Below are 13,123 nucleotides of genomic sequence, written 5' to 3'. Positions count from 1 at the left end.
ACGACCAGGCTGACACTGTAAAACTGAGTTCTCTCTCACCATTACAGATTTCCATAGGGGTGCAAAGATCAAAGATATTTTGGCCCCACTTATTTGTTTCACCTAGATGATGTTTGATTCTACCCATTTTCACCAGAAATATGCCAGTATGAGTGAAATTTTTATAAAAAGGTATTTTCTAGAGCCAATTCCATTAAGACAGCTCCTTGATTAATTTTCCATATATCTCAGTTAAAATCTTCCTCAGTGTATTTATTATCATTATTCTTTTACTAAAATGATCACCATAGGTTCCATTTCTTTCCTATGTAAATTTTATAACAAAGATTTATAAACCAATCACAATTTTTATCCATATTATCTTTCAAAGGTTTCTGTGGTCACTACTTCTTTCTACCAAGTCTAATTTGTCTGTATCAGTTTTAAAGATGTACATTTTATTAAGATTTGATTCACCTGTCAAGTTTTAGTCAGTAGCAAGTTTTACAGTGTAGAGTGTTAGCCTTCTTGCATATTTTTACGGAGATTATTTTCTTCCTGGGTTAATTTTTATACTTAAATTTCTACGAGCCAGAACTGTTCCATCTATGATAAATTTTTATGTTGAACATTTCAGGCTGTTTTGAGTTTTTGAAAATATTTCTTTTTGTTGTATTCCTTACAGATTGAATAAAAGATAACATTCTGTATTTCTTCCTTGGGCAATTTTATCTAGAATGGTGAGCAATTTCTCTTAGAGGGGTTCAGGTTTTTCTGTTGCATAGGATTGGTCTATTTTATTTTGAATCTTTTGTACATAGTTGCTCATTCTGGGTACCTTGTATTAATTGACCACACTGTTAATTTTTCTGTTACCAATAGTGGCTTTTGATTATGGAAAATTTCTACAAACTTCTACATGTTCTGATCACCTTTCTACAGAATTCTTTTTTTTTTTTTTTTAATTTTTGAGTTTATGTAAGTAATCTCTACACCCAATGTAGGGCTTGAACTCACGATCTTGAGATCAAGGAACACATGCTCTTCCATCTGAGCAGCCAGGTATCCCAAAATTCTTTTTAAAAGGCAGAGTGCCTTCCTTCACATACTATACCTGTTGCTCCCTACATGTGACTTCAAGCATCTCCTTAAATTACTTCAAGTAACTCCTTAAGGTACTTCTTAGCTCTCAAGTACAATGACTGCTCTTTGATACTTTGGGTGTTTGGCCTCTTGTCTGTCTACTATGACCCACCCTCCCAGCCATCCTTCTCTGTTCCCCTGACCATGTCAGTCTTCTGCTTTCAGTCTTTCGGAGTTCCCAGTTAACCAGAGGATAAACCCATGACCTACAAGCCTTCCTTTATCTGGTCCTTGTCTATTTCTCTAGCCTTATGGTTTCCACAAAACCTACCTTCCATTTCTAACACTAACAACATATGACTTCTAGTAGTTTCCTACACACATCATGCTACCAAAACCCTTGGGCAACTTTAGTATATCTTCTGTCGGTGGATGGTTCTCTTACATTCCCTGCCTCCCTCTAGGTAATCCATCATTTACACTGCAGCTCAGGCGCTCTCAAACCCCACCCTGGCCCCACCCGGGTGGTTCGTAGGTGGCGCTCCACTCTGCTTCCACAGCATCCCCTGCACACTTCTAGCCATGCATTCAATACACAGTCCTGCAGTTCTCAGATCTCCGGAATGCTGGCATTCAGGGGACATCCAGTAAATGTTTTATAAGTCAATAAAAGCTTTGTTTAACAACCCCCAGTAAACATTTCATTCAAGTTTATTATCAAAATACACCTCTTTTGTAAAGTGATGAGCAGTCAGTTATGAGAAGACTTACGACCATGTTTAAAGTGTCCTGAATAACTAATGTTGAGTTTTTTGTCTTTTTAAAATTAAAAAAAAAAATAGCATTGGGTTCTCTTTATATACAAGATGTGCCAAAACAGCTTTCTTATAATTGTTATTAGAGGATAATGAAAAATTTTGTTCAGCTATGTCACAGAACTTTATAGCCTGAAGAGTAAATTTTGATGTGTGCAAATTAAAAAAAAATCATTTTGGAGGATCCCAGGAAAGATTGTAGACTGTGAAAAGAGAATCTAACTGTATTACAAATGTATTAAAAATTTTTAATGTTTTTATTTATTTTTGAGAGAGAAAGAGAGCAAGCATGAGTGGGGGAGGAGCAGAGAGAGAGAGAGAGAGAGAGAGAGAGAGAGAGAGAGAGAGACACTGAATCCAAAGCAAGCTCCAAGCTCTGAGCTGTCAGCACAGAGCCTGACACAGGTCTGGAACCCATGAACCATGAGATCATGATCTGAGCCAAAGTTGTATGCACAACCAACTGAGCCACCAGGGTGTCCCACAAATGTATTTTAAAAATCTGAGTGGGGAATGGGGAAAAGTCTGACCTAAGCAACTCTGGAAATAAATGGAGTCCTGTAAGATTACAGGTAAAAGCAGCAGCTTGTAAGCACTCTCCTCTGACTGATAAGGTTGTTTCCCATAGGGTGCTGGTTAACCATTCTGACACTGCTCTATGTGTGGACTGGAAGTGAACAACAAGGTAAGTACTGGCAGATGGTGACAGCCAGGGTTCCCACTGTTGGAGTGGGAACCGACAAGTAAGAAAGGGGAAGAGGCTAGAAGGATCCATGTGGTAATGAATAAGAGTGGGAGATATCAGGGTAAACTTTTATTTAATGTAGCTACAGATGGCTCTATATAGAAATATTTATAGATATGTGTACATGATGGGTTAATATACACAAGATATATTTCCTTGCTCTGTCAGCTGAGAGGCCTCAAGAAATGACACACGAGAAGCAATGAGCACACCTAGTGCCTAATTTTGGTTCCAATATAATGTTCTAATAAAAGGCATCAAGGCTCCTAGGAGGGATGGCTGATTCCAGGACTATAACAGGAAATACACTAGCTAAGCCTGGAGCACCCTGTAGTGTCAGAAAGTAAAGAAGTCCTGGATGGGGAAGTATCAGCCATGCGGGTCAGAAGCCAATGGAAAGGGCTTCCAATGGTTGAAGGTGGAACAACGTGAGCAGCAAAATGAAGTAGTGGATTATAATCTGAAGTACAAGATAAATATCCATGAATCTATATTGATATAAATAAATGCTTGAATAAGTTAATAAATGGAGAAGAGATAAATCCCTGCAGAATAATTTCAAATAAATCATGTAAATACTCCACCCCAAAGGAACATAACTCTCTCTTCCTTAAGTGCAGGCTGTGTACACTGGCTTCCTTCCAAAGAGTACAGTATGGGGGGGGGAGGATTACATTACAGTAGAGACACCTGACAAGCATTACCTCAGCTGGATGATCAAGGTCAATGTTGTGTGCGTTGGTGGTATAGTGGTGAGCATAGCTGCCTTCCAAGGTCAATGTTAACAGTCCAAAGTCACACTGGTAGTACATACCCTTGATATGAAGTGATGTGTGACCTCTGTGATCTTTCTCCCCTGAATCCATAACCTTAGTCTAATCATGACAAGAACATCAGATAAATTCCAGTAGAGGGGAATTCTAGGATATTCCTAATCAGTATTCCTCAAAACTGCCAACTTCATTAAAAGGAAGGCAAGTCCAAGACACTGTCACAGCCAATAGGGGTCTCAGCAGATATAGGAACTAAATAACTAAATGTAACACAGTATCCTGGATGGGATCTTGATACTAAAAAAGGACTTTAGGTAAGTAAAACTAAGGAAATCTGAATAAACTTATTAAAATGTATCAATACTGGTTTATTAAGTGTAACACATATATGTACTAATGTAGAACGTTTACACCGGGGATATCTGTGCAGGGGGTGGGAGGGGTAACATGGGAACCTGTACCATCTACCCAAATTTTTTGTGAATTTAAAACTTCAAAAAAAACCTAAAGTTTATTAATAGTAAAAAAATGAAAAAAGGCAATGATTAAAAAAACACTAAGGCCAAAACAACTAAAACATTTTATAGTTAAGGTCATCCTTTGTTCTAAAAATTACTTCCCAGACAGAGTCTGGGTGGAAACAATTAGTTGTCCAAATTACTATAAAGACAATAACAAAACAAAACAAACTACTTCTACTGATTAGAAAGAAAACTATAGGATATTTATTGTGATTAGGCCACAGGTTTAGAACAATAATTTCCTCTAGTTGGACTTGTCAAAGTGTTCTGCAGGTACTGATTTAGTTCAATACACATTTATCAAACACCTGGCGTATGAAAGGCCCTTGGCCTGGCATTGGGTGGTGACATAAAAACTGAGGAAGACATGGCTCCTGAAACGAAAAAGGGAAGCACCCAGAAGAGCTTAAAAACATCACACGAATACTCAAAAACAAGGCAGGATGTAAATGGGAATGCAAACTAGAGGGAGAGGCCATTCCAAGAAATGGCGCAGCACCGGAAAAGTGCAAGGCATTTATTTACAAGAATTGAGAGGTCAGTTCGGCTGGAGCATATGTTGAGGCAATCATGAGCCCCAGGGATGCAAAGGGTCGAAGGGCACGAGGATACAACCTGACCGGAGCCACGCTTCTACAACACTAATAAGACCAGAGCTGGAAAAGTGGATGGAAGGGCAGAGAAGACCACAGGCGGGGAAAGGGAGCACTACACAGCCTGGTGGGGTGAAGGGGTCAGAAGCATGGCTTTCCAGTGATAGCAGAGAGAAGAAAACACACGACACGTGGCTTTCGTTGTCCAGACTGCATTTATAAGGCTGTATGCAGCTCAGGGACTTTGCGAGCAGCAGTAGTCACGATGGTTAAGACTGTGCCTCGCAGGTGCACAAACTTGAGGGAAGGTGCTGATACAAAAGGGTGGTTTTTTTTTTCAGCTTGCTCGATCTGATGTAAATCGACTTTCCTTCCCTTCCTCCTGTTCTATAAAGCTTTCATTTCTTCCCTTATTATAAAAATACTACATGCTTATCATAAAACTGGGGGTCTCACTTTTATAATTTTAGTCTATTTCCCTTCACCAATTAGTGTTCTATGCATGAAGCTTTGGGAAATAGTGCAGTTGGTTAGTTAGGGAAATAATCTTAGTTATATGCACTCTTAGTAGGTTCTGCCTTATGCTATAAATATGAAACCAGCACTGTACATAAAAAAATTGTTGTTTTGAACATTAGGATCTACAGCTGGTTGTCTGAATGGCTGGACTCCATTTCTGAGAAGCTCTTTTGTATATATTTCATGGCAGTGAATTGTGTTGCTATATATATATATACACACACACACATATATATATATATATCCCAGATATGTATGTGTATATATATATGGCTCTCAAAATATATAGCACAGAATGTAAAGGCTATCTTAACAAGATAAATTTTAACAGAAAATAAAGCTGATAAGAATGTACATAAGAAGTATTCTAACTCTGAAATACCCTATTCCAAAAGAAACAATAGTTTTATAATGGACATTTTTAATAGTGTGACATATACAACTATCCTGCTGCAGCATAACAGGCTGCGTGTATTTTATATTCACAAAATGCATATATTTGCCAAACTGGAATAAACACATACATACACACCGACACACTTGTATCCTGCCTTGTCTCTAATTGTAGCTCATATACAATTAAATATTTTTAAATGTTCTTCTGTGAACGATCACTTCAATCTGTCTAATTTACCAATTCTTCAAGAGCCGTGTCAGCTTTTGCCTCCATTACAAGATTCAGTGATAGCCTATTTATTACTTCTGGATGATAGTAATAGATCCTCTGCATTGCCTTTACCAGTGTCTGGTCTGTTCTTTTTATAAATCGTCTTGCTGAAATGATTTCTCTGAAACATAGCACTGATCATGGCATTTCCCAGCTCAAGAGGCCTTCAGTGGTTCCCAATGGCCACCTGATAAAGCACACACTTCTTGGTCTGGTTTCACCAGTCCAGACCACCCCCCAACTCTGCCCACGCACACCCTAAATTCCTACCAAAGCCAACCTTCTGTGCCTTTATGCCAATTTCCCCTGCCTGAGAGTCTCATATTACCCCATGTTCCCTTCTATCTTGACGAGAGTTATTTGTGAACATGTCTTTCTTGGGCTATAAACTCTATGAAGCCAGGACTTGCAATTTCAATTCAGTGCAACTAAATATAAATCAAAGTCACTGGAGACCACCTCTACTCCAGACTTCTTGCAAGGTGTTACAAGTAGAGAGATGAATGAGGCACAATCCTCACCCTCAGGGATCTCAAAGCCCAGAGAGGGAGACCTCATGTCATAAATAGCCTGATGCAGGCGCTACACGAAACTGCAGGGATACACTCAAGATCCAGAGGCCACAGAGCAGAAGATACAGGCTCTATCTGTGCAGGCTGAGCTGTGAGCAGGTGACTTCCAAAGGGACAGGGAGTGCCAGGCGGCAGAGAGGAAGTGTAGCATGGCCTATTCAAGCAATCCTAGAAAGGTGGGCATTTCTGCAGGGAGGGAAGACATGGATGTGCCCTGAGTGGCAGCAGTGAACTGTCAATGCCCTTGCAAAATATGACAGGACTTAAAACCCAAATGTGACTGAACATCTCCTCCAAGGCTGTCTTTGGCCACTCTTCCAAATGTTTATATCAGTCTGCAGTTTCCACATATAATTTTGTTTCTTTCCAACTAGAATACGAACTTTTAAAAGGCAGAATTTGCATGTGCACTTGCTGAATGTCTCCAAGCCCTCGGGATGGTGTGTAACACACAGCGGAAATTTTATCAGTATTTGAAATACATAAGCCATCCTCTTCCTGTTTGTTGTATGTTTAGTGTTTAAAGGGAATTCAAAACATCTGTTAGAAGAATTCACCAATGCTGAATCAAGATCAAAACTGAAAGGACCAGCATATTTTGTAAAAATGTTTTAGAATAGTGATTTTGCCTCTAGAACAATTTTATTTGCTGTTAAAAAAGCAATTTAATGCAATTTGTTGCAAATGTCATATTTTAGCATATTTATGGTTGTCAGTAACTGTGTAATCAAAAGTAACACAACAAGTATAAATTTTCAGCTGTGATAATTGGATTTGCCTCTCAGAATTGCTTGTATGTAATGACTGTTAGTCATTGGATGACATTCCCTACAGACTGGCCAGTCCTGCCTCTCCAGTCTCTGCCGGACAGGACAGTAACCTGTGACCCTAAATGGCATCTTATCTATGGGGAGCGAGTGTGGTGGGATGATCAATACTAGAGGTGGGCTAACGAAATGGAGGTGAATGAAGAGGGAGGCTAGAATAATCAGGGTCCCACTCTGTTAGATTTATACCAGATCGGAGCGACAGCATCTTGTGTGTATTTGGAGGAGAAAGCATGAAATGTATGTGAGTATGACTGTATGAATCTGTTTGTTTAAATTAGAGAAACAACAGGGCAAGAGGAATTCTCTTATAGGACCCTGCCCAATGAGAAAAAGAAAAATGAGCCTTTACCTCACTTAACCAAAGAAAAGAAAGATGTAGAGACTATAAATAATAAGGGAGATTTGGTGGACATATATACAGGTATAAATGGCCAAAAGAAGACTGCGAAGAAATGGACCGATGTATGTGGCAAAGTCACAGGCCACAGAGAAAAGGATCACACGAGAGCAACATTGAAGAAGAAGAAAATCACAACGGGGGTATATTTAAGTCACACACTCAGAAGGTCCTCTGCAGGATTACGTGACCTCTGATTCTTTTGCTGGGATGCTAACTCACACGGCCACATGCATTTGTGTTCCTCTTTCCCCCTCGTGTAGAGGTGTTGGCGATGATGGAACACACGTCTCATGCTGTTAAATTTTAACTTCTAAATGTCATTGCCCATAGTTCCACTCTTCCCGTACTTTTTATTCTTTATAATTTTTTTAAATGTTTATTTACTTATGAGAGAGAGAAACAGAGCACGAGCAGGGTAGGGGCAGACAGAAAGGGAAACACAGCCCAGCGTGCGGCTTGGACTGACAAACCGCAAGATCATGACCTGAGTTGAAGTAAGCCACCTAACTGACTGAGCCACCCGGGCGCCCCTCCACTCTTTGAGTTCTAAGGGGGACAGGCAAGTGCCAACAGTCTGGTTGTCACGATCATTTTCCCTAGAGATGTAAAGAACGGAGACAGTGTCACCAAAAGGAGAGTCAGTCCAATGAGAGTACCTGGATAAAGCACGTGCAGGTACAAACAGCACTACCTATTCTTCTAAGTGACTGTGTCTGTGTAGAGAGGTACTTATAGAACGATGCTCTAATAAAAACTCCAATCCTAAGAGTCAGAGACCCATAAATGATCCTATATTTAGTTGTTACTTCTTGTCCTTTCATTTAGGAGACCGAGCCCTCCCCAGCCAACATTGAAAAGTAGCCCTCTTACATCAGTCTGGGTATGTCACTGACAGCCACTGTTCCGTCATGGGCCTCGCTCTCTCCATCTTCCTCCTCTTCATCACTACTTTCCGACTCCTCACTAGAGGAGGAGTAATCAGTCACCTTCTTCAGCGGGCGGTTTGTTTCTTCAATCCGGAGCTCTCTTAATTCTTTGGCTAATGCCGTCAGATCCTACAAAAGAAAAGTTTGTTCAGCATATAGGAGTCATAGACACGACCAAAGTCACATTTCTCAGCAAGTCAGTGCTCCAGCTTAAGCAACAAGAAAAGAAAGCTCTATACAGAACGGTTACAAACATAGTTGCTGCATGGAACTCAGAAAACGATGTTTGTAGCACAGAGAAACTAGAAAAGAAAGATGAAATAAATTTAGACTTTGCTCAAAACCAATTGCTAGACTGAAACGGCTCTGAATGTACGTGCGTATATATGTGTGTGTGCGTTGTGTGTGTACACATATATACAAACATTGGGTTCTCATTTTATTTTGGGGAGGTGAAGTTGGTCACCTTCAGAGTTCATGGGAAAACACAGGGGATTAGCAATTGTTCCCCAGTATTTTGGGTCTCCTGCCCAACCCATGGTCATGGCTTCTCCCCTCTTTGACTGCTACTGTACCAAAAATCCAGCATCAGTCACAGAGCGGAGCAATTCCCAAGGTTCCAGCTACTAAAATGACTCATTTGGTGTGTCATCATTCTCTGGAGAGCAGAGGCACCACATCAAATAATGGCCCACCCCAAAGCCTAGTGCCACTGGAATTTATAGCCACGGAGCTGAATTAATCAAGAGGAACAACAATGAAAAAAGAGAAAAGAAAAAAGAGAAAGGAAAAAAAAAAAAAAGAAATTCTCTTCCAGAATGATAGGTGTTTCATTTTCTTTTGTTTAAAATTACAGTCACCTGGCAGAAACCCTCATGAGGAATACCAAAGTGCATGTGCAAACACCAAAAGGGAAGAGATCGTTTTTCAGTTTTCCATGAGTATGATGCAATCTTTAGCCTTAAGGATGTGATGATGGGGTATTTAATCACCAGGCACATTACAGGCAGTGTGCGGAGTCTCTGACTACCTTTTATTTCACATGCTTTCAGAGCAATGCAGAGGGAAGCAGTTCTGCAAAAGCATGGCCGCTCTAATTTGCATGGGTTAGACTGCCCATGGCACGTAGCATGCAAATGAGGAGAAAGCAATTTGACATCAGTCTTACCATTTCTCCCTATATTAGTGACCCATGTGGGAATCAGAGCATTCAGTGAGAGACAGGGGATTAGGGAGAAAGAAACTCATTGAAAGATACTAAATCCCGCAGTTTTCGTATGGCCATATTCTCTCTTTATTTCAATTCAGAAATGTATTTGTCCAATTCACCTGATGTAAGATTAGAGCCATTTAGGTGATCTAAATGATATCTGATAATCTGTCCTAATTGGTTAGAAGAAAAACCATGATAAATGTGTATAGCTAAATTATAAATATAATTTTATATTGAGGAGATAACGAATCATCACGTTTCTTTACTGTCACCTGTATATCAGGCATTAGTATGTTGGTTAAGACTAGGAGGGGAAAGGTTTCAGGTGTTTCATTTGGTGCAGAAATTTAGGATGGTCAAGGTGGTAAGTGAAGGGGTCATTTCTTTCTCATTTCATAATAAAATCAAAGGAAATCACAACTTTTAAATTTGTTCTGAAGTCACTTGAATTGAAGCACTTGAAAAAGGGTAGTTTCTGAAAATTCAGATTGTCCATTTCCCACCCAAACAGGCTTGCTGGGCTTTTACACACATGCACACACGCATGGCTCAATCTCAGTGGATATATCTACCCCATCTGTGAAAGTGAAAACAGAATTGTATTAAAGAGACTCAAAGGTGTTTAAATGTAATGTACACCATTAAAGAAGAAAATTGCCACATCGACAGAATTTTATACAAATCTACTTCTTGTTTCTTTGGCAAGAATTTGGGCCAAATTAGGAAAAGCCAATATTCAAATTTCAGCTTATACTCCTTATTTCTTTATATTGCCAATGTTTATCTTTATCAAATTGAGAAGTAAGGGAAGGGTAGGCAATACGTGAGCACAGTGGGAAATATAGTTTAGATATTTGTTAAAGCTATGAACAGAAAAGGGTATTATAATTGTCCAACCCAGTAAAATAATAACATAAATTTTTCATTTTGTCTTCTAATTTTAGGAGCATGTTAGGTCTCACCAAAGAATATAAAGCATTTGAAATGTTACTTATCATTAAAAATGCATTTTAGTATCATTTAAAGAGAGAATATGGTTTAAAATAATTTATTTCTAATGCCAATAATTCTGAGTAAAATATAATGATATTAGCTATGATTTATTTAAATTTATAATACGTTTTCCCCGTGGATTCATTTTCCTTATCTTTGCTATTTCACGACAAAAGAGATTTTTAAAAAGTCAAAACTATTTAGAAATGTTTAGCTTGTTCAAAGCCCATTAAATTAAAGAAACTCTCATTTGTAAAAATGACCTAAATTTTTCTAAACACTGTATCTAGGAAAAGTTTAAAGTTCTGACCTGCTTTATAATTTCACTTTTAATTTGAATTTTTATGTTTGTTTCTTCATTATTAAAAAGTTATCTTTCTTGAAACACTGGAAGTAATTGCAAATTCCTTTTAAGTTTACTTGGTAACAGCTTGGATGGGGAGACGTATATGAGACTCCCAAGGTAACAATAATGAGTAACCCGAAGGTAATACCCCAGTCAAAGAAAATTAATCTTCCATTGCCAATAGTCTACATGCTTAGCTGTAGTCTTGTTCCTTATCCATCCACTCTGGAAAAATTTACAATAGTAAAGTTATAGAAAATAGACACAATCTAAAATTGACACCATTGGGTTCAGATCCATTTTCATACATTTTATTTTCTGACAATACCAATTTTCTCCATATAATGAGTTTTTGTGGTAATTTATTGCTTGGCTGTCTCAAGCCTGGAGCTAAAAAAAAATTTTTAAAAAGAGGAGAAAAGTGCTATTTAGCATGAAAATATTTGAGAAATACAGAACTAAAAAAGAAATACAGCAAAATGGTAAGATTTTTGACTATAGAGTAAATGTGAAGATAGGAGAATCTTACCCAAAGGCTTATTTGATGTAACACTTTTTAGAGTTAACTTGATATATATTTTTTTCATTAAAAAACTCTTATTTAACATGACAATTATGCATACTTTACCTCAAAAGGTGCTCTTTTAGGTCTCTTTTTAGAAACAATGTAGTTTATTCAGATTTTAGTTCAAGTTTTTGAATTATTAAAGGTCAAAAGTTTTTAAGCCAGTCTTTTTTTTACATATGAAAATAATTTATCTCATTTTTAGGAAATCTTAAGAAGTGACATTGGGAAAGTTACTTAACTCAGGCATCGTCATCTGCAAAAAAAAAGCTTTTAGACACTTGCTGTTGTTAAGTTCTGTCCCACCTATGGGTGTGCACTGGACTTTTTCAGATTCTTAGACAGTAACAAAAATAAAGTGCTAACACCAGTATTTGCTTACGTATCTAATCTTCATGTCATATGTTTAGCTACTAGAGTGAAAAGAATATTCTCAGTGATCGTACTCAATAATCGCAGACTATACTGCACAATCTTATATTCTATTAGAAAGGATTTCTAAATTAATGGACACTCCCTTCAGTCTGATTTTCATGAACAATCAAACCATTAAAATAACAAAAACAAGCACCGTGTTTTCCAAGTTTTAAGACTTTCCATTTCAATCCTGGGTTATCTAAATGGCAAATCACTCATTATGGAAGGAAGCCATATGGAACCCTATGACTGAAGATGGAAGAAAAGTCTAACTCAAGGTTTCTCAACTGTGGCACTACTGATGTTTGGGGCCAGCTCATTCTCTACTATGAGTGCCTCTCCTGGGCATGGTAGGATGTTTAAAAGCATCTCTTTGCTCTACACCTAAGACACCAGTAGCACTGCCCCCCACTTCCAAGTTGTGATAACCAAAACCACCCCCAGACTTTGCCAAATATCCTAAGGGGAGGGAGGGGGATGAAGGGAAAAGGGGAGAAGGAATCATCCCTGGAGGAGAACTACTGAGTTAGGTAGAACCAAGTAATCCTGTATTTTTAGTGGCTTAGATCAGTGATATTCAAGGGGTAGGTAAACAGAATCATCTGGAGGGCATTTTCCAATGACACATGGCCCCAAGATTTTAGTGTGCAGCTACATCACATCAATTACTTATACGTCTGTTGCTGCCTCTCATCTCTGTCCAGGGTATGAGAGTAAAGCAAAATAAATAAAGCAATTTTTAAAAGCCTAAAATATCCTGGGTTAACTAGATGAAATCCATTTTCCTCATGACAGCCATCTTCAAGCTGATTTTTGTACCTGTGAGATTTCCCTTGAGTTGTACACACACAACCCTTTTCCTAGCAGCCATAGCACCAGAATATTGTTCTCGGTCTTCAACTATTTGGGAGAAAATTGATAAAAGTTGTGATGATTGCTGTCCTTCTGACTATGATGAGGGAAAGGGCAGGGCTATGGTACAAAGCAATGGAAAATGTTCCTCGTTTTCCTCTCTTATAAATGCCATCCACACACTGTAGATACCTAGAGCCTCATTCTTTTATGAACAGTCATCTTTTACCTAAGAAATAACATTCTAAATGACTCTGAATGGGAAGGCAGTCCTAATTCTGAAAGAGAGAGGGTTTTTGGTAAAGATCAGAAAC

General features: G+C 38.5%; 1 protein-coding gene across 6 annotated transcripts in view; it reads right to left on the bottom strand.

Moving 5' to 3' along the window:
• Positions 1-13,123, bottom strand: part of TNIK (TRAF2 and NCK interacting kinase) — a 374,995-nt gene that overhangs the window by 30,133 nt on the left and 331,739 nt on the right. For all 6 annotated transcript variants that reach the window (XM_029939880.1, XM_029939882.1, XM_029939881.1 and 3 more), the window contains one exon: positions 8,368-8,552. In XM_029939880.1, the coding sequence (XP_029795740.1) occupies positions 8,368-8,552 (185 nt within the window). The remainder of the gene's footprint in view (positions 1-8,367; positions 8,553-13,123) is intronic.

Source organism: Suricata suricatta, chromosome 5 (genome assembly GCF_006229205.1).
Source record: "Suricata suricatta isolate VVHF042 chromosome 5, meerkat_22Aug2017_6uvM2_HiC, whole genome shotgun sequence".
Classification (NCBI taxonomy): domain Eukaryota; kingdom Metazoa; phylum Chordata; class Mammalia; order Carnivora; family Herpestidae; genus Suricata; species Suricata suricatta.
Note: the sequence above shows the minus strand (reverse complement) of the source record. Positions and strands in the feature narration are given on the sequence as shown.